At 44.6% G+C, this 21,854-nt stretch overlaps 1 protein-coding gene and 1 non-coding gene across 3 annotated transcripts; one reads left to right on the top strand and one right to left on the bottom strand.

Annotated features, from left to right (window-relative positions):
* Positions 1-10,578: 10,578 nt before the first annotated feature.
* On the bottom strand, positions 10,579-10,651 carry trnaa-agc (transfer RNA alanine (anticodon AGC)). The gene has a single exon. It is a non-coding gene; the product is annotated as a tRNA-Ala (tRNA).
* A 6,587-nt stretch (positions 10,652-17,238) lies between these two features.
* LOC134097974 (uncharacterized) lies at positions 17,239-21,069 on the top strand. 2 transcript variants are annotated; one of them, XM_062550928.1, is made up of 4 exons: positions 17,239-19,609; positions 19,714-19,789; positions 19,959-20,389; positions 20,936-20,954. In XM_062550928.1, exon 1 carries the CDS (start codon positions 17,245-17,247, stop codon positions 19,507-19,509), a length of 2,265 nt encoding a protein of 754 aa, XP_062406912.1. In that variant the 5' UTR covers positions 17,239-17,244; the 3' UTR covers positions 19,510-19,609; positions 19,714-19,789; positions 19,959-20,389; positions 20,936-20,954. The 2 variants fall into 2 exon arrangements, with proteins under 2 accessions (XP_062406912.1, XP_062406911.1); XM_062550927.1 differs by having other exon boundaries at positions 19,959-21,069.
* The last annotated feature ends 785 nt before the right edge of the window (positions 21,070-21,854 follow it).

Below are 21,854 nucleotides of genomic sequence, written 5' to 3'. Positions count from 1 at the left end.
CAGTTCTCTCTTTGAGGTTTCAATGGCCATTGGTGGCATTGTGGACCATAGTGACTTCAGTCAAGCGCTCATTAATGATTATCTAGGCAGCTTCACTGACCTCTAGCTCCAGAGCCAGAGTGGGGACCTTATCCCTCTCAGAAATCTGTCATCTGCATATAGTGGGAGACTGGGAATATGGACAATATGTATGGACACATCCTGTATCCATATGCCCTGTGTTGTTAATATCCTTCCTGCACTTGGTATTGATGCAGAATAAGACAATAGTGCCTTTATACGAAGTGTTTGCCCGTTCCGGATGTAATACACCCATAAGGCTTTGTTTGCTTTCGATCTGAGAGCTCTGATTGAGTATGTTTGTGTGTGTGCGTGTGTGTGTGTGTGTGTCCAGTCGTTAAATCATTTGTCCAGCCTTCCAGCCTGGCGAATGTATCAAACAGGAGACGTGACACATGAAATTAAATCGTTAAACCTTTCCCCAGCTTTCTGCGGTACAAGCGAGATTTATGAGTTTTCTATGGACTCAGAACCTGCTCTCTATACAAATAAATCACCAGGGCCTGTTGCTGTTTCAGAGGAGGGAGGAGAGAGGAGGAGGGGAGAGAGCAGAGGAGGGGAGAGGAGCGTTTGGATAGCTGTGAGGGGAGAGCAGAGGGGAGAGGAGGGGAGGGGAGGAGAGTGGAGGAGGGGAGAGGATGGCTGTGAGGAGAGGAGCATTGGGGTAGCTGTGAGAGGAGAAGAGATGAGGGGAGGGGAGAGGAGTGTTTGGATGGTTGAGAGAGCAGGAGTGTGTGGTACCGGGCGAACTCTGAGACGCTGCCATGTCACCTGTTATCTACTCATCCACATTCCTGTGGAGCTGCTCCTCCTCTCATGCCCAGGACAGCTCTCAACTCGCTCGCCTTTTCACTGTCTCCTCTCCTCTTCTCTCACTCTCTTTGTGTGTCTATAGTATGTGTGTGTGTGTGTGTGTGTGTGTGTGTGTGTGTGTGTGAGGATGTTTGCATGTGAATGTGTGATGTGTGTGCCAAATGGAATATTGTGTGTGTGTGTGTGTGTGTGTGTGTGTGTGTGTGTGTGTGTGTGTGTGTGTGTGTGTGTGTGTGTGTGTGTGTGTGTGTGTGTGTGTGTGTGTGTGTGTGTAGGTGGTAAGGGAAGTTAAACAAAGTTGAACAGTACCGAGTGTCGTCTGGTAATCATCAGTGGGTTGTGTTTGCTTCGTTTCCCAGAAGTTGACGGCGTTCCCAGCGCTCCAAATCACCAAACTCACAGCAGGATCAGCAGGAATCTAGGAGAGTTTCCTGTCAGTTCGCCTGTCCAAAAGTTAATTCTACGGGCAAGCTAGCACTGTGACACACAAACACACACAAACACCTACACACGCACAACCCTCACACACTCACATAGACACACACACACACACGCACATACTCACACACCTACACACTCACACACACCTACACACACAAACACACACACACACACACACACACACACACACAGGCACTAACCCTGCTCCTGTGATTCACACACTTACATTTGTGCTCTAGTTTCGTCCTCTGCTGCCTCAATGGTTTCCACATGCTTAAGGCAACATAGCTCAGCACACACACACACACACACACACACACACACACACACACACACACACACACACACACACACACACACACACACACACACACAGGTTTCACTCCAGGGTTCTTGAGTGTACTAGGTTATCCACCAGAGGCAGCCATTAATGTCAGTCAGGATCCAGGGTTCTCGGTGTCGACGAGGCTATCCACCAGAGGCGGACATTAATGTCAGTCAGGATCCTCAGGCCCAGCACAGCTCCTCTGGTATGTGCGAAAAAGTACTTTCCACTTCCTGGACGTCTCTGTCACGGGAGTCCAACAAGTGGAAAACACCCTGGAACCATAATTTACGTTCATAAACATGCGAGAAACAAAAAAACACACACAAAAGAAACATACCAGACAGCTAACCTCCTTTGACCAGCTGATGGAACAAGTACTGAATGTACTCTCAATCAGGCACACACACACACTCACACACACACACACACACACACACACACGCTAGCCATGCTAGTGATGGTGTTTTAACATGCTCATTTATTCACTCTGTCACACTCCGAGTACTGAATGTGCTCTCAGGCAGCCACACACACTCACACACACCCTCTAGCCCTGCTTGTGATGGTGTTTTAACATGCTCACTCACTCACTCTGTCATTTTCTGAGTACTAAATGTGCTCTCATTCGGCATCACTCACACACACACACGCTAGCCATCCTAGTGATAGTGCTTTAGCTCCCTCTCCGAGAGCAGAGGGCACACACATACATACTGTATATACACACACACACACACACACACACACACACACAGACGCTAGCCGCCCTAGTGCTGGTGCTTTAGCGTGCTCACTCACTGACTCTGCAGCAGAGGGCCCGTTGGACGTCGCGGGCCCCTCTCTAGTCACTCGTGAGTTGCTTCCAATTAGCGGTGACGCGGTGAGTCAGTGTCTGGCTCGGCGCCAGGAGATGACCCGACGGATGAATGTCCCCGTTCATGGGCCACGCCGGCCTGGCCTGCCTGTGCCGGAGCCTGTGCCTGGAGCCTGGAGCCTGGAGCCTGGAGCATGGAGCCTGGAGCATGGAGCCTGGAGCCTGGAGCCTGGAGCCTGGAGCATGGAGCCTGGAGCCTGGAGCCTGGAGCATGGAGCCTGGTTGGTTATTCTGGGCACGTGCCTGTGGATGGTGGCGTTTGCCACGCTTTGCCTGTGTCTCCCAGCGTCTGTTATAGATGAACAGTTTGTTGCAATGCCAGGGCTGTTGTGAACCGCGCAACACGTTACCCTGATGAGGGCGTCTCAGGCCTTTTAGAGGCACCTTGTTTTGGTTCCGTCTCTCTCATTCTCTCCATCTGTGTGAGTGTGCACGTGCATGTGAAACACAGAACGCAAAAGAAAGAGGAAGAGCAGGAAGGGCAGCGTTCTAGACAGTGTTCTGGCTAAAAGTGTTTGAAATGAATTGTGGTTTGGAGAGGGGAAGATTGCATGCAGCTGATCAGAATGCAGGCCTGATGAATGTGCGTGTGTGAGCACTTGTGTGTGTGTGTGTGTGTGTGTGTGTGTGTGTTTTCAGAAGGAACTGCTCTGGGCTCACAGACTGGATCCACAGTCTGACGGCCGGGGGGGATAGGCCTGCTGGTTCCTCTGTGTTGCTCAACAGGAAGCGGGTTAGGGAGTGAATGCACATATGACCCAGTTTTAGAAGACGAGGATCCAGCTGCACTCTCAGATATTCATATCAGTAGGGGCCCTACACATGCCCCTTTAACGCCCTGACTCGCACAGAATCTTAACTCACAGACGCTTAGCACCAGAGTGAGTGTCTCTGTGTGTGTGTGTGTGTGTGTGTGTGTGTGTGTGTGTGTGTAGGAAAGATGTGTCCAAGGGCATTTGTCCGTGAGTGTGTGTGTGTGTGTGTGTGTATGTCTATCTGTCTGTCTGTCTGTCTGTCTGTCTGTCTGTCTGTCTGTGCGTGTGTGTGTGTGTGTGTATGTTATAGAGAGGGATAATCACCACCCCAAATTTGAGAATAGCCTATTTCCCCAAGGCTGTAATTTAATGGCCAACACACAAGCAACTAGAGTTTCATCTATTAGAAAACCCCTCCTCCCTTCTTCACTGCCAGCAGGCTCCTCCAATCAGCTGCAGCTCTGAGGATGTGACTCAAGCCCGCCAACCCCTCACACACACACACACCACTAGAATGTTATTATTCAAATAGTTCCTTCCCTCTCTCCATTTCTGATGGGAGTAGAGAATACATCCCAAATGTTTGAAATGTCTCAGTTTACGTTCACTGAGTTTGTTTGGATATCTATCTCCATTTGTGTGCTGTGACTGTGAAATGTGGCGTGAACATTATTTCCTAAATTTCAAGTATGGTTTCACTCATTTATCTGGGCCACATTGCTAAATAGTGTAGCTCAGTGGTTCTCAAACTTTTCACAATGAGTACCACCTCAGAGAACAATTGGCTCTCCAAGTACCACCATTATAACCAGCATTAAAATATGGTAGTGTAGGCTAGTCTAAATATATTTTACATTGTACAAACTTGGGTTTTTTTTTCAAGAAAGGTAAAAACTAGGTTATATTAAACATTATATTTAAATCATTATATATTATTTTGATTATGGGATTATATTATCTTCATGAAAATACATCTTGAAGACTCCCAGAGTACCGCAAGAGAGAGCCTGCACCTGTACCACAGTTTGAGAACCAATGGTGTAGGCTAGTCTAATGTTGTCTTCTGGTGTAGTCTAATGTTGTCTCCTATAACCTACATAAGCTTGGAGAAGGGAACCCCATCTAACCTCTTAAGGCCGCAACATGATTTGCTTTACTGAGGGGTCAGGTGTACACACCTGCAGCACCTCTCTTAGGTTTTTCACCTTTGACCTTTGTCTTGTTAATAAGAGCAAGATCAGAACCCTTTAGACCCTGGGAATGTTAATGTATGAGTGTGTTTGGGTATTGAGCGTGGGGAGTGGGTGGAGGGGAGGGGGTTGAGGACTGTGTCACCATGGAGAACGGAAATATTTGTGAACATAAAAGAGAGCACTTCTGTTTTGGTTGTGCATGCCCCCACCACCACCACCACCACCATCCCCAGCACCCTAGTAGTTCCCTCTCATGTGGTTCCTGTGTGGGGTGGGGACCCAGCCAGACTCCTTGGGGTATCTGGTTGGAGGTCTCGTATCTGGTTCCATCAATGTCAGCTTGATATGACAATACTACTGAAGGTTGGGTTGGGGGGGAGGAGAAAATAGAAGAAGTAAACCATAGAAGAAGAAAAGGTCTGCCCTGGAGCTGAACACACAAGCCTGGTTTCAATAACACCCACAGAGCTCTCCCACTCCTCCATATACTGCTCCACATCCTCACTACACCCTCCCTCTCCTGCACTCTTTCTTTTCTCTTCTCTCGCTTGAAGTCGCTTCTCTCTCTGTCTCTCTTTTTCCCACTCCCCCATATACCTTACCACATCCTCCCTCTCCTGCACTCTTTCTCTTCTCTTCTCTCTCTCTCACTCTCTCATTCCATGTACACACATGCACTGATCCTTAGGAGGGTATTATAACACACACACACACACACACACACACACACACACACACACACACACACACACACACACACACACACACACACACACACACACACACACACACACACACACACACACACACACACACACACACCTGCTCTGCTTTAACTGAACTGCTGGTGCAAGGTGTGACCAACACACATAACCTCATTCACAGAAGCACACGTTTTTTGAAAAACCTGAATGACTTCACTAAGCTGCAAGTCACTTAGAATCGAATAGTTCCCCAGAGATGTGCCTGTGCAACAGTCAGTCATGAACTTCTTACGGTTACATACTCCTTCTGCTGTCCTTGTGGTGTGGAAACTAAATTCCCTTCCAAATCTTTAGCGACGGCTAAAATAAAGAAGGATGTAAAAATATTATTGTAAAAATCTGATGGAGATTCCACCTCAATTCCTTTTGTTGATAAACCTGGCATTAATGGCTGGTTTGGACCGCATGTAGAACCGCAGCCCTGAGTAAACAACTGATGCTCTAATGTAAACAATTTACTTTAGCCAGTCTGACTGCACAGCACTGCCGGGGGAATCAGATAATGAGGGCGTGATCTACCCTCCTCCGGGTCGTCAGTAAGGGTCGAGGGCACGTTTTTGTGGGCAGGTGGGCTCTCTAGTCAGGTGACCAGGGTTTCCCTGCCCTAACGCTAATCTACGTGCCAGAGATGCACAGGGCTCTGGTTCTGCTTTACTAGGTTTAGATCAGTGTGTGTGGTCCTCAATGAAATGTCGCTGAAGTCATCTGACTGAACGATGCAACAGTGCTCCTGCAGGTAGAAAGCTGTAACTGCACCTCAGGTCCTTAAGCAGTACAAGCACACAAAGATCAAAGATAGTGGACAGTAGAAGGGGGGAAAAGTATTATTAAATATGTGTAATTTTATTTTTGTTTTGTATTTATTGGAATATATTTTTATTTGCATGCACATGACAACTGTGGACAGCTGAGGGCCAAACCACAAAGCTTCTACATGGAATCCCCTGGTCTGTCTCATTCACATGCTGAACCCACACAAACCACTCATTATGCAACCGAGGGGCTACTCTAGGGAACACACACACACACACACACACACACACACACACACACACACACACACTGACACATATCATGCAATGAGGTGTGTTTGTGTTCCAAAAAGATCCAAGTGGGTAATGCTTCTCTCAGGGGGCAAACATATACAGAATATTTGCTGTCACCATCTAATTCCTTCCTTTTACTCGTGACAGATGTAACGGCACTAGGCCTACATGACCAAGAAAGTGTAGTTTTCAATACACTTTTATTGTCTACATTTTCTAAGGCCAACAAATATACACAAGTACCAAACATAGTCAAACATGATCAAAATAGCGTGTGGTGCCGATGAAGAAGAATCAAGTTGTTGCTATGGAGTTATTCTACAAAGCGGTTCAAGTTCTTGTGTATTCCTGATTATGTGCTGACTTCTCCAAGCTCTTAGTGAAATTAAATGTGTGGTCTTTGATCTATTTTCTCAGTAACTGGGACACTACAGACGTCAGTCCATCTGTCACGGGCGCACATCACAAGTGTGACTGATGTTATCCCACTCGGAAGACACAAACCCATTTGATTGTTCACGTATCTGCGATTATTCTGGCAAATCTCTGCAAAGCTGCTACTGGTGTGCAGATTTTTTAATCAAATCAACACAGCTGCTATTTGATTGATATTTCCTAGAATACACAATAAAATAACATGACTTTTTAATGTTTTTAAAAACGTATATATAGCGTTTCGTAATCAAACTCTTCAGATTTTCTAATCGTTACTGCTGTGACTGTTCCTCACACCCCAAGTTTAGACTGCCTGGATGTGCGTGCGCCTTGTGTAGACCAGAGCGCTCCACCATAGTGACGCTTGCTCGACCACTTTGGAGCAGAGAGGCGCGGTCACGTCTCTCTGTATGTTTTTGAAGACTCCGATGCAGCGACACACACACATAGGAGCTGTCATAACACACACCAGTCAGCATCCAATAAGTGGCTGTTAATCACAGAGGTCACAAGACTGGTGTGCCTCAAGACTTGGCTTTAGATGTAGTGGCGCACTGTGTGTCATCCGTGTGTGGGATTTTGTTCTGATATTTTTAGAATCTGTTCACATCACAGCACACGTGTGTCCCATGCATGGCCGCCCAAATAGAAATAAAAACATGTTTAGTTTAAAGCAACACTACTTTTCCTCTGTTGCACAAAACGCACAAACAAATTTAATTCTGATCCGAGAAAAGCAAAGCGACTGAGAAAATAATAATTTCAAATAATAATATGAAAGAATGGTTTGTGTCTATACCTCTCGTCACTGGACATTCAACCTGGTTGTGTTAGGAAAATAGAAAAAACAAAAGATTTGTCTCACAAACATTGACCCCAAATCGTGCTATCTACCTATTTTAAACAGGGAATATTTATTTTTACTTACTCACCATATTACTGTACATCATATTTTCTCTTTCTGTCTACATGCTCACGTGTGTGTGTGTCTGTCTGTCTGTCTGTCTGTCTTATACCTCTGCAAAGATAGCCTGTAGCAACCAGAGGCAGACATCCCAAAATGAGAAAACCATGTATTCTTTTTGCCTGTGCACTTAACTCAGGTGATATCACAAATCATCTGTTCTACCTGGTTGCTAATTAGGATTAGCTGGTTTACTCTGGTTGAATCAGAATCACAATCAGCTTTATTGGCCAGGTTTGCGTGAACAAACAAGGAATTTGACTCCAGTTAATCTTTGCACTCAAGTACAACAATCAACAATAACATAAAAAACAGTGAAAAAAAGATAATAAGGGCAGTAATGTATAAGAATAAAGGAATACATACAGTATGTACACTTACAAATAAATAGATGCTATGGGTGGGATAGGGTAATACAATTGTCCAGAGGGGGAGTGCGGCCTTGTTGTCCTTGTCAATGCCATGGTCGTGGACACCCCAACAGGCACAGGCAAGACACAGGATGCGATACACAATTGAAGAGAGGGTGGAAATAGTGCAGTATCAGTATAGACTGAGGTTTAAGATTAATATAAATATGCAGGGTAGTACAAAGCAATGATGATGTAGAAATATCAATATTGTAATTGTAAGACTGAAGTGCACATGATATGAGGTAGGCTAGATAAGCAGAACAGGTTGAATCACTTTGTTCGTTGTAAGGGTGGTTGCTATTTCTGAGTGTTCAACAGAGTGACAGCTTGGGGGAAGAAGCTGTCTTTGTGTAGTCTGGTTGGATCAAATACTTGGCAGGACTTTTACTTTCTGAACCCGGGATGTCCGTCTAGCAACACAGCTCTCACCCTATCGTGCTAGATCAACTGGATCCATGGATGATCTTTCCCTGGATGGTCTTCCGACTCTCTGTTCTGCACCACAGACACATGTTGGGGACAGGGTACAAGCTTGAATTTTTAAACGTCTATCTTCTAATTGCCCTCACTGGCCAAAGGTGTCTGGAATATGGCAGACTCCACCCTCACACCCAATTAAATAAAATTCTATATTTGTGTAAGTGACAGCATTCCTTGGAAGAACACAGAAATTGTTACTTCAAGGAATATAATGTAGCCTATCACGTTGTCATCTCCAATCAGTCAATGTGTGGTTTAAATGTGGAGAAATATGTTTTTTGGTGTGTTTTCTCAGTAGCCTACATCAGACAGAATGTATGTGCTAAGGTGCTGAATGTCTTCTGGGTCGATACCCAGCATCCACGCGGTGAATGCCGCTGGATTTATATACAAAAAAAGTAACAAATCACCACTCATCCGTGTGAGGTGCAAGATTTAGAGTAGCCTAAACTTGTAATTTGAAAGAAGAATCCGCACACTTCCAGTCTTTGTGCATTTTTTTTTTAACTTTAGGCCTACTGAGTGCAAGCTTTCGTTCGTTAGAGATCATCAGTCACTCTGCCTGATGAAGGTAGCCTATAACGACCGAACTTGCACAAAGACTGGATGTGTGCGGATTCTTCTTTCAATACTTGAACAAGACTGCCATCTGTTGACTAAAGTTGTTCATTGTAATGTGTGTAACCAACCGATTCACTTCGTGAAGTTTTTCACAAGTTATAATATAATATTATAATATAATACTTTGTCAAAAATGGTAAATGTAACCCAGAGCCTATATTACACAGAATACATCTTTCATCATGACTGAGAATGCAGAAGTGTAGTTTTAAGATCCGTCATAGGCCTAACTCCGCTTTAACCCTCTCTTTTTACTGGTAGTCTAATCGATGAGACTTTGCCCTCTTGCGGGTAGTAGCCTAAGGCTAGCCTAGTCGGCTATTAGGTCTTGGTTGATTAATCAGTTATTCTGGATATGTAGCCTACTGGCGTGTTCATAGGCTATTGAAATTATTATAATTGATGAAACTCGCGTCTTACACTTTACCATTGCATTAGAGGAAGAGGATTGTAATGTCACTCAAGACTTTTGTCTAACACATGGACAATACACGAACAGGGTAGGCTAATTACTTTCTACACATAGGAATAGCCTACAATAAACACATGAGGTAGGTCTGAAAGACTATGCGAACATATAGGGTAGAGTGGGGGAAAACGCTCCCCTTAAGGAAAATGTGGCATTACTGTGAAAACAAAAGCTAAATGTGTTCTGAATTATTATCATGGTTATAAGTGGCAATGACACTAATTATAAACCAACTATGAAAACTGCCTAGACTTTATATTTCTTTAGATTTTTAACAAAAATAAAATGTATACAAAGCGGGCGTTTTACCCCAGCAGTGGGGCAAAATGCCCCCCATGGGTGGGGTAAAATGCCCCCTCCTAAAAAAACTTTTTGCTTCATACATTAATAGCCAAATCAACCGACAAGCTGTTCAGCAATAAATGAATTGTAAGATACTATATTTAATTCATAGATTAGGCTTACCAGCAGCCAAGTACACCTGACCTAAACTAACATAGCCTACACTCCTTAACTGACCACGGAAAATTACGACATTTTACTATAAAATCAGTCTTCCTTCAACTACGTCGATAGCGTAAACTTCACAGTGGATATATGTGTGTCCCCGTAGTCAATGGGATGCAGGGCAACAGTAAAAATATAACTTGACTGCATCTAATGATTATTATGGGAGAAACAGGCGGGGGGCGTTTTACCTCACGGGGGCATTTTCCCCCACTCTACCCTACAGGGTAAACGCAATAGGTCTACAACTAGGCTACTAAAACTGACATTAGGGCCTACACAATCCAACTTTCACACACATTGCATTATGGGAGTCCGATATAACGAGTCAAACGCAACGACGTTACATACCATTACTGATGATGAGAGCGAGACAGGCTTTTGCCAGACAATAATCTTCTTAAAAGGGTGATTCTGGAGAATGCGGGCATCGATCCCGCTACCTCTCGCATGCTAAGCGAGCGCTCTACCATTTGAGCTAATTCCCCACTATAATGCCAGTATTCTCGACAGCTACTCCACCTAGTGGAACGATTTGGAAGGACACCAGAAGATTGTATTTTTGCTATGCTCGTTTAGATGAGTGGTAAGTTTGGTGATGGTTTGCCTGGTTGTAGTTTTTCAGTTTCCTATATCTGCCAAACGAAATAGGGCCGGGGAGCCAGCCCAGAGGTCATGTGTAACAGTGATGTAATGTTAAACGACTGTCTGTTTCTGTCTGTGTCTTTTTCTCACAGGATTAGTAAATAAACAGACCTTAGCCTATCCATATTCTGATCAGTGTTGACAATTATACAAATTTTGACAGGTTTGACTGTGTGGCAGAGGCTTTTATTTCTTACAATGAGTTCATTGTTTCACCCCTTTCCTTGTCCTAAAGACAAAACAAATATACTGGTTGTCTGTCATTAAGTTAGTGTGACACACGGGGGCGCTGTGGTGCAACAGGCCAACTCATGTACGGGTCCAAGTGCCCACAGAGGCTCAGGTTCGAATCCGACCCGCGGTCATATCTCGACCCCATGCCGATGCAATTTCGAAATAAATTGCATCCTTGCCATTTTTCCAAACTCACGCATATTTCCCAGCACCATCCCTTTCTGGTGTTTCTTTGTGTAATGAACGCTGTTACGCTCGTCTTCCTATTCTCGTCTTGCAAAGTGCATACGTGTGCGCAAAGTGCTACTGTGTCGCGGGTTCGAATCCGGGTGTGTGCAGGGCTAAACCACGTTGATCAAGCACAACGCACGTTACAGTCGCGCGGCCCTGAAACTTTACTACGTTTAATGACCATTTACAGATTCATACAATTTCCAGCCCATTTACTCACACAATACAGCTCAGCAAGGGACCTGTCCGTATCGGTGTTGATATGATAATCTTTCTGCTCTCTTGACCTGTTCACCTGTTCAGTGGTTATTGTGGGGCGCTATTAACAGACTGAAGTTGGAGACCAAGTAGGCCTAAATGAGCTGCAATTTAAAAACTGGATTACTTGGGAATGGCTTGTTGTACAAATGAATGCTTCATATCCTCGTATTTGGCAATGTCTGCCGTTTATTTGGATATGATTTGCCACATGCTGGGTTGAACGAAGAACTTGAGATATTCTACCGAGGGTAGCCTAATGTTCTGGAGATTGAATGTAAAAATGATTAGGCTACATTGTAAATTCAGGTTGATTTTCTCCCGAACTGTTTATTACAGCAACTAGTATTTAATACCACCGGAAAGCTAAGATCGTGCTCTGTAAGGTGATAGGCTATGCATGAGATATCAGTGTGATTGGAACTTCGTGAGCAATCCAGCACAGAGGAATGGGTGTGCATTAACCATTTTTCGCGCGTCGCGATAATGCGCATAATGTTACATTTCATGTAGGCCTAGCCTAAATTCATGTTGATTTTCTCGCGAACCATTACAGCAACTAGTTCTTAATAAAAAGCTAAGATCGTGCTCTGTCAACAAGTGCAGGCATATATCAGTGTGACTAGAATTTCGTGAGTAGGCCTAATCCAACAGAGAAGCATGGGTGCATTGTCCATTTTTCGCCCGTCGCAGATCATTTCTCTAGGGGGGGGCAGGGATTATCTTTGGGGAGGCAATTCAAAGCAGGTTGAATTATTCATATTTGTTTTAAATGGAAAAACTGTTGCAGGTTTGTGAAAAAAGGAACACGGGAAAGTTGACAGAGTTCACGATGCTTCTGACGTAGCCTGGCCTGGCCTGCTCGACTGTGATGTCACAATGAAATAAATTATCCAAAGTTCTCCTCAGCAATATTTCATTCAGTTGATCGCACAGTGATTACAGGGAAGCCCATTTCTGAAAATGCTCTGGTCGAATTGAGACATACCTGATCTATAAAGAATTGTATTCTTTATAGATCAGTGAGATGAGGTAGGTAAATCTCAGCTAGCCATATCCATTACTGGGAATGATTTATTATAGATAATAATAATAATAATAGAAATAACATGTCATTTAGAAAGTGCCTTTCAGTGATAAAAAAAAAAGCTTGCTATTTAATATCTAGAAAATGGTGAATTCCAGTGAAAGACTGGTTGCTGAGGAGCAAAGTGCCACACATGATGACGGTAAGGCTTTATACCCCCTTCATTCTGTTTTGTAACACGAAATGTAGCCTATGTGTTGCGATATCAAAATGAATTTGTAACCTGGAACCTAAATTTGTATTGTTCTGTCTGTATAGCAGCTCCGCTAACACCTCCCTCACCCTCTGCGGAGCAAAAGATGGTGAAAGTCCACACCGTGAGGCTGCCTGAGGGTTTGTCAGTCTGTACCTACTTAAAGGACATGGAGAAAGAGTATGTGTCTCATTTTGTCCTACCTGAAATAGTATTTTATAATTTAATCTGCAATAGCACTCAAATGACATATTGTACCTCTTCTGTAGGCAATGGACAGCTATTTCTCAAGTAACCATTGGCCCTGTGAGTGACTAATCTTTTTAAAATATGTTACCAAAAATAATTTTACATACCTAGAAATATGATTACAAGGAATACCAGTGAAATTAAAACGCATAAAATGCAATGTAAATATGTCAAACATGTGTTGATAGGGTAGACATAGTGATTGCTAAGTTAAATAAAGTGGTTGCTATGAAGGTTGCCATGGTGATTATGTTAGTTGCTTGGGCAGTTGCTAGGTTGACATGGCAGTGGTTGTTTGGTTGTTGCTAGGGTGATCGATATGGTTGCTAGGGTGCTGCTAAGGTAGACATGGTGGTTGCTATGCTGGGTGCTATGTTGGTTGCTATGTTTACAGTATGGTAGTGGTTGCTAAGGTAATTAAGATTGTTGCTAGGGTGTTGCTAGGGCTATCACAGTGTTTACTATGCTATTTAAAGTGATTGCCTTTGTGGTTGCTATGTTGACATTACCCAGTAAGCACAAGAACGTCTGCAAGGCGTCTTGAAGATGTGTTCGAAAGGTCTGCTGGACGGCTGTAAGATGTATTCTAGAGAGCGTTTGCTCATCTGGCAGACGTATCTGATACGTCTTGCTAAGATCTTCAAACAGCGTTTAGCAGCCGTATCCCAGATGCTCATCAATACGTCATAATAGGACATCCATCTCCCTAACATCTTACAAAGATCTTATAAAGGTATTAAATATTTAAGCAATAAGCCCCGAGAGGCCGTGGGTTATACTGTATAATCGAACAGCTAAGGGGCGTTGTTAGGCACGACGCGAAGCGGAGCTGTTCGATTACAGCCCCTTAGCTGTTCGATTATACAGTATAACGCACGGACTCGAGTGGCTTATTGATTTTCTAAAACGGTTACCACATCGATCTAGTAAGATTTCATGAAACAAAGGCACAGCAACGAAAAAGTAACAATGTATTCATAGATAATCATTCTTCCGCCAAGAAATATATTCCCTCCATATGAATGGTCGCCAAGCAACAACAAGACGCAGCCACTGCTAGTTTTGTGCTAGCGCATTACTATAGAACGAAATGCGGTCAAGGTGTGTGTTTATCGTCCTATATACAACGGCATCGAACGCGATTCAGCCAATCATAATCAAGGACCGGAACTATCCGTTTTAGAATACAGTATAACCCACGGACTCGAGTGGCTTATTGCTTTTCTAAAACGGTTACTACGTCGATCTAGCAAGATTTCATGAAACGAAGGCACAGCAACGACAATGTAACGATGTAGTCATAGATAATCTTTCTTCCGCCAAGAAATATATTCCCTCCTTATGAATGGTTGCCATGCAACAACAAGACGCAGCCACTGCTAGTTTTGTGCTAGCGCATTACTATAGAACGAAATGCGGTCAAGGTGTGAGTTTATCATGATATTTACAACGGCATCGAATGCGATTCATCCAATCACAATCAAGGACCGGAACTATCCGTTTTAGAAGATAAAGATCTAGAACTACGACACGCATTCTCAGTGAGATGCCGCCGCTGTTTGTAAGATCAAAATAAGACGTTCGAAATGGAACGCGATGTAATTAAGCTGTTCAGATCTTGCAGGCGTCTTGGAGACGTATTTGTCTCTATTTGTGCTGACTGGGTATGATAATGGCTGCTAGGTTGACATTATAATGGTGGTTGTCAAGTTGTTGCTTGGGTAATTATGTTAGTTGCTCAAGCAGTTGCTAGGTTGACATGATGGTGGTTGTTTGGTTGTTAGGGTGATTGATATGGTTGCTAAGGTGTTGCTAGGGTAGACATGGTGGTTGCTATGCTGGTTGCTATGTTGGTTGCTATGTTTACAGTATGGTAGTGGTTGATAAGGTAAGATTGTTGCTAGGGTGTTGCTAGGGCTATCACAGTGTTTGCTATGCTATTTAAAGTGATTGCCTTTGTGGTTGCTATGTTGACATTATGATAATGGATGCTAGGTTGACATTATAATGGTGGTTGTCAGGTTGTTGCTTGGCTAAATGAGACGGTTGCCAGGGTGTTGCTAGAGTGATCAGTAATTTCAATACAATATAACAAATGTTACAAAAATGACAAAAGAATAGCAGCCATGTCCTTTAGAAGACCTATTTTAAACAATTTAAATGAAGTTTGTACATAAAGTGTTGAGAACAGTGGTGCTAATCTGAGAATGGTTGTCATTGTCATTGTTCTCAATACAATATTTCAATACAATATTTTCAATATTTTCATGCACTGCAATTAGTTTCAGAGGTCAACAGGTCATGCAGAACAACCTGATTTATTGTCCTTGTTCAAAATAGGTTAAAAGGGTCGCGGTCCTCAAAGTATGCAAAAGCATAGTACAGGTGGTGTCCTTGAGTGCCATCAAGGTTGTTATTCCAGCTGTTATGAGACTGGCGATACGAGACCCAGAGACTCCACTGGCGTCAGGTGCAGTGGACGAACCTGAAGAGCCTAGCAGTGAGACACCAGTCAGATGTGCGTCATCATCATCATCGTCAATCATGTACATCGAGGATGAAAAAGATGTGATGATTCTTAAGCATGGTAACCTGGTGGATATTGTTCCAAAGAATGACACTAGCAGGCTGCCTTCATGGTGTGTAATTGCCCTCAAAGAGCCTGTTGTTGAGTTGTCACCAAAGAGGTAGGTTTATGAAAGAATGTAATAATATCAGTATATTTGATACAAAATATGATACTATGACTTTAATATAGTGTATACAGTGTGATTAAGTGTTTTCCTCTGTCTGGAAGGTCTTGCTCATCTGTTGGAGCTGCTTCATTCAGTGGACTCCTGAAAGCTAATTATGGGATATCCGTGGCGAGCATCCGGAACTCTGTTCAGAAGAATCTGAGCAAATTAGATGGAGTCGGCCCTGCAGCCAACTCGAACCACTTGAACCATGCCATCGTTAGAGAGGTTGTTGACATGGTCAATTTCAACATTGCCAAGGCCTGCAAGATGCCGAATGGCGCCATGGAGACCAAGAGCCATGAGTTGGTTCACATTGTGACTTCTCTGATTGATGCTCATGCCATTTCTGAGACAGGCACCATTTTGGCTGTGGAGGAAAATGAAGAGCTGGACACAGCCTTAGAGTGCACTACTGGAGAAGCTATGACTGCTGTTATCAGTGCCGCAGAAACATGTTTTGATGGAAACAAGAAGGCAAAGTCACTGCTGGCATCGATGAAAAGTGCTCTTAGAATCTTGACTGACAAAAGCACTTCTGTTGAAGATACTCAGCTATGTCTAATAGAGGAAAAGCCTTCAGTAAGCGATAAAGAGATTGCCAGCCAAAAGGCTAACCAGGCTCACAGAGAGATAGTGCAGAAACTTAGCTGTGAAGACTTCCATAGCCAGGCAACAAAGGCCGTCAGCGACGTTCTCAGTGCTGAGATCCGGCCACAAAGCAGTGCGGTACCAAACGATGGTCTGCCTTCTCCCACCCCATCTGTCCAAAGCACTGCCTCTCTGATTGTTGATGCTTTTGTGGCTGACATCATGTCAGCAGTTAGGGCCACTCAAAGCTCGCCCATGTGTGAGAAAGAGGGGGGATCGGCTGCTCAGGGCGGAGACCGTCCACACTTCCTAAAGAACCAGAGAGTCGTAGTCACCGGAGGGCTTTATCACAAAGTGCGCGCCATGCTTTGGCACTTTTTCAAGAAGCTGAGTGGAACCTCTTCTGTTCACCAGAGTGAGAAAGTGATGGAGAAGAAGTCGGGAGTGATGGAGGATGCTCACAGCTCCCATGACTCTGTGAAAACAGTGCCCTCCGTTGTTAGTGAGTCCGAGCTGAGGCTCCTTGCTCAAAGTGACCAAGCCCTTGCCGCTGTGAGGGTGTGCCATATGACCCAGAACGAGCTGGACTCTTGCACCATAGATGTTTTGAATAATGTGGCTTTTTCATACCTGCCCAAGTATTCACGAGAACGGGTTTTGAATACACCTGTTCAAGAGTTTGTGGACGGCATCCTCTCCGAAATCGACAACTGGTCATCATCCGGCTCATCACCAACTGACGACACCAAATGTGATGAGCAATTGTCTGGCAGGCCAGCAAGCGCATCTCTTCCATGCCTCTCAAACCTAGGCAGTGAAAAGTGTACGAGAAGAGCTCTCAAGGCAGCGAGTGATGTGATGCTTACGGCAGTTAGTGGCTGCATTTCTTTGCGCCCATGCTCGCCTGATGGCCCAATGCTCAACAAAGATTTGTCCGAAAATCTGCCAGTGGGCTCCAGATGCCAGCTGGAACATGAACAGACCACTCCAGATGTGAATTCTGCAGCCAAACGCATCGTTGATCAGTTCGTAAATGGCATGAGGACTTGTCTTGAGACCCTGCAGTGTGACAATGGGACTCCAAAAGGAGGTTGTTTCACAGGTGTTTCAACAATTTTCCAAAGTGTGGAAGACACCGTGAGAGAGTTTTTCGCCCATGTATCATGCAAGGGCAAAGTTGAACAGCTTGAGGCCCAGTCCCTGTGTTCCGAGGTCTCTGCGCACTGTAAGCGTCAAAGTGAGGGCTGCAATGGCTGTGCAAAAGCAGTGACGCGAAAGATGTTGATGCTCTTCACGGCAAAGTCAGTTCCAGCTGACTCTTTCAGCTCTGCTGTAGCGTCCGTCGCAGATAGCATTATTCTTCAGCTAGACACCCAACTGGCCTGTTCTGGCACACGTGATTCTGGTGAGTCCAGCCTTGTGAAATCTGAAATGGCAGACAAACTCTCCAGCGATGAGTTCCACGCTACCGTGACTAGGGAAGTGAGCCAGGTGCTGCTTAAATTAGCGCAAAGTTTTACTGGACCTGTGATGTTGGACAACCCTCCAGGCTTCTCTCCTGCCTCTGATTCCGCTTCCATCGCATCCAGCCTCGTGGGAACCGTTCTAGATGGAGTCCGATGCTTGATGAACTCCCCAGCCCAAGATGCTCTGACTCAAGATTTGAAAGTGTGGTCCGCCACACGTGATATGTACGGTCGCTTGCAGTTGAATCTCAGAGATTTCTTTACGAAGCTGTCAAGCCGCCAAAGGAAGGCTGTGCATTCTGCTTCAGCTAAGGAAGCTATCGGCCAAGTCTTGCTTTGCATTCAGGAGGAGCTCGCAAACTCAAGCAAGTTCCAAAGTTCTGACGACAACTTCAAGGAGATAACGGTCGTCATTGATTCACTGATTGAAGATGTTGGGATGGTGGACTGTCACACTGACCTGGACCAGGATAGGCCCCTCTCCTCCTTATCTGGTACCTCAGAAGGAAGCTGGTCAAACTGGAGTGAGGAGAGCCTTCCTGAAGAGTCTGTGGTCATACCAGAGGTCTCCACTGCAGCCCCCATGGCAGCAGACACATTGGTGGCTGTGAACATTGACCTGAGCGATTTGCCTCAAGATGAGGCTTCTGCGTGTGTACCGCACGAAACCGTAGTGAGCGCTGTGAACAGCATCACCTCGACGTTCGGCTTGCAAAATGAGGAGAGCTCCAGCAGGCCGCCCTCTCAGGGTCATCTGACCTCAGTGTGGAAGAGATTAGAAAAGGCTCTCTCCCAGGGACATATTCAGTCCTCTCAGGACCTGATTGAGGACGTTTACCAGATTCTCCTGAAGGGTAGACAAACTGTTGCTGCTGCAAAGTCTGCCTCCGACTCTGCTCTTGTTGCCATGAAACAGGCCCAGGATGTACGTCAAGGAGCCATGGTTAGCCAGATCATAGGCATGTTCGCACAGGAGTGTGTGAGGGATTTATTTCTGCCTTGCTTCAAATTGCCCTCGTCATGGAAGTCAGGTGCAAGGGCCCCCCTGAGGTCGGCCGCTGCCTCAGTGTCCTGTCCAGGTGGCCTAAGCTCCATGGCCAGAAACGGAGAGGACCGCGCCGCGGAATCACCGTCTCAGATTCTGGCAGAGGTACTGCAGGTTGCCATGAATGCGATGGTCGCTGACGTCATGAATATACTCTCCCTGGCAACGCGTTCGCCCATGGATATGGAAGCTTTTCTGAAGGAGTCTGGTTTACCCGGTTACGATGTTGCCTTCAACACACCAGATTTAGGACTCGATGACAAGAGACGTGCAGACAGTCAGGAAGGTTCTACGGACTACTCCAGCCTTGTGTCTGTGCTCATGATCCGCCTGCTGTCAAAGCTACAAAATGAGGATTCACTCTCTGACGATATGCTGGATCAATGCAGAGAACTTATCAACAAGGTGCTCTCTGAGCTCACAGCAGCACTTGGTGTCTCCAAAACTGACTTTTGCCCTGCTGATGTGAACATTTGCACAGTATTCAAAGTTATCTACAATAACCTCCTGAGTGAATATGGATCAAAGAAGTGTCCTGTTGGCCTTGGAGATAAAGGACCCCTCAGTAGAGAAGATTGTTGTGAGATCTTTGATCAGCGAGATTACGACTGATGTGACAAATGATAATGATGCTACATCTAAGAAAGACAAGAGAGGGAGTGGATGCTTTCAGTTCCTTCCAAATATGAAGAAGATTAAGTCTTGCCTGAAGGTAAAATTCACCTTTTTACATTATGTTAAAACACTGTTATGATATGCCACACGCTCAAGATTTGTATAAATAATGATTGACTGCTCTGCCTCTCCGATGATCAGAGAAACAAGTCAGGCAGCCAAAGAAAGGCCAACGCAGATGGAGCCACAGCAATCAGCATCACTGACAATATTGCCGGTAAGTGTACATTACAGGCTTGTGTCCAAGTGGGAGCACCACATGTCCAAAATGTGAATCTATTCTAATTCATAAATTAATATTTTGTATTGTGTGATCGAAGTAGTAATCTTTTTTTAGAAATTCATAAATTCATCAAGTCACCTTTTCCAACCTGCCTCTTGTTCAGTTTCCCCAGAGTCCTTTGCCTGTTCGGTCTCATTGGATGAGGAGCCATGCATCCCCATTGGCTCACCTGAGAAGAGACGCTCTCTCTTCACCCGCATCAGATCTTTCTTTAAGAGGAGGTCTTCTGCGGTCTCGCCAGTGTAGCTCAAGTAACAACTTGAATGGCCTCAGCTGTGGCACAACTGGCTGGGGCACCTGCACTGTACGCCGGTGACCTGGGTTCGATTCCCGCCCTGCGGTCCTTTCCGGATGTCACCCCTGCTCTCTCTCCCATTCACTTCCTGTCACCCTTCACTTCAAAAGGCCCCAAAATCTTTAATCTAAATTTAACTTTTTGAACCTCTGTTATTTTTTGCTCCTGTGCGTCCCCATTGGCTCACCTGAGAAGAGATGTTCTCTCTTCACCCGCATCAGATCTTTCTTTAAGAGGAGGTCCTCATGCGGTCTCGCCAGTGCAGCACAAGTAACAACTTGAACCAACCAAACGGAAAAACTTGAATTTGAATGTATTCTTTTAGAACCTCTGCTATGTTTTGCTCCTGTGCGGCCCCATCGGCTCTCCTGAGAGGAGATGCTCTCTCTTCACCCGCATCTTTAAGAGGAGATCCCATGTGGTCTTGCCAGTGCAGCTCAAATAGACAAACAAAAAACTTGAATTTAATTTTATTCTTTTACTTTTTGAACCTCTGTTATTTTTTGCTCCTGTGCGGCCCCATTGGCTCACCTGAGAAGAGATGCTCTCTCTTCACCTGAATCAGATCTTTCTTTAAGAGGAGGTCCTCTGTGGTCTCGCCAGTGCAGCACAAGTAACAACTTGAACCAACCAAACGGAAAAACTTGAATCTAAATTTATTCTTTTACTTTATGAACCTCTACTATTTTTTGCTCCTGTGCGGCCCCATTGGATGAGGAGCCATGCTCCACCTCTGGCTCTCCTGAGAGGAGATGCTCTCTCTTCACCCGCATCTTTAAGAGGAGGTCCTCTGCGGTCTCGCCAGTGCAGCTCAAGTAGCAACTTGAACCAACCAAATGGAAAAACTTGAATTTAAATGTATTCTTTTACTTACTTTGATAGTAGATATTGACAGGAAGTGAATGGAAGGGAGAGCAGGGGTAGGAACCAGAAAGGAACATGGGCCAGGAATTGAACCCGGGTCACCGGCGTGCGGTGCAGGTGTCCCCACCAGTTGCGCCACAGCTGGGGCCCTGCATCTGATCTTTCTTTCTTTAAGACGAGTTCCCATGTGGTCTCGCCAGTGCAGCTCAACTGGACAAAAAAAACTTGAATTTAAATGTATTCTTTTACTTTTTGAACCTTCTCAAGAGGACAAATAAGTCAATAAAACTCAAACTATTCATGCATTCAACTGTGTCTCGTTGTCTTTTTCCCCCTGAAGTTCAAGTAGAAGTTTAAGCATGTCAAGTCAAGTTTATTTATATAGTGCATTTCATACACAGAGGTCATTCAATGTGCTTTACATAAACAAAAACCAAACAGTAATAGCAGAAGTGCAGTGTCATGTTTAGTAAGTAAGTAAGTAATGTAATATTTATTCATAAAGCACATTTACAACAGTTCACACTGACCAAAGTGCTGTACATAGTATAATAAAAAAGGTAAAGAAATAAAATGAAATAATATACAATAAAATGAAATAAAATAATAAGTAAAGTAAATAAATAACAATACTGAATAAAAATTACACATAAAACACAAAAACATCAAATTAAGGGGGAGAGAAAGCAAGGGTGTACAGGTGGGTTTTGAGCCTTGATTTAAAAGTGGAAATGAAGGGGGCATCATCACGTATTTGTGGTGGCCGCAACAGCAAAGGCCCAGACAGCTTTTTGTTATAATCGGGAGTGGTGGATATGTAGAAGACCCTAAGGGAACAGG

The sequence above is a fragment of the Sardina pilchardus genome, chromosome 12, assembly GCF_963854185.1.
Source record: "Sardina pilchardus chromosome 12, fSarPil1.1, whole genome shotgun sequence".
Lineage (NCBI taxonomy): Eukaryota > Metazoa > Chordata > Actinopteri > Clupeiformes > Clupeidae > Sardina > Sardina pilchardus.
This window is presented reverse-complemented; position numbering and strand designations above follow the sequence as displayed.

What these genes read in the sequence shown, in the direction of transcription:
- LOC134097974 (XM_062550927.1), top strand. Translation starts at nt 17,245, where the DNA reads ATGCTTACGGCAGTTAGTGGCTGCATTTCTTTGCGCCCATGCTCGCCT.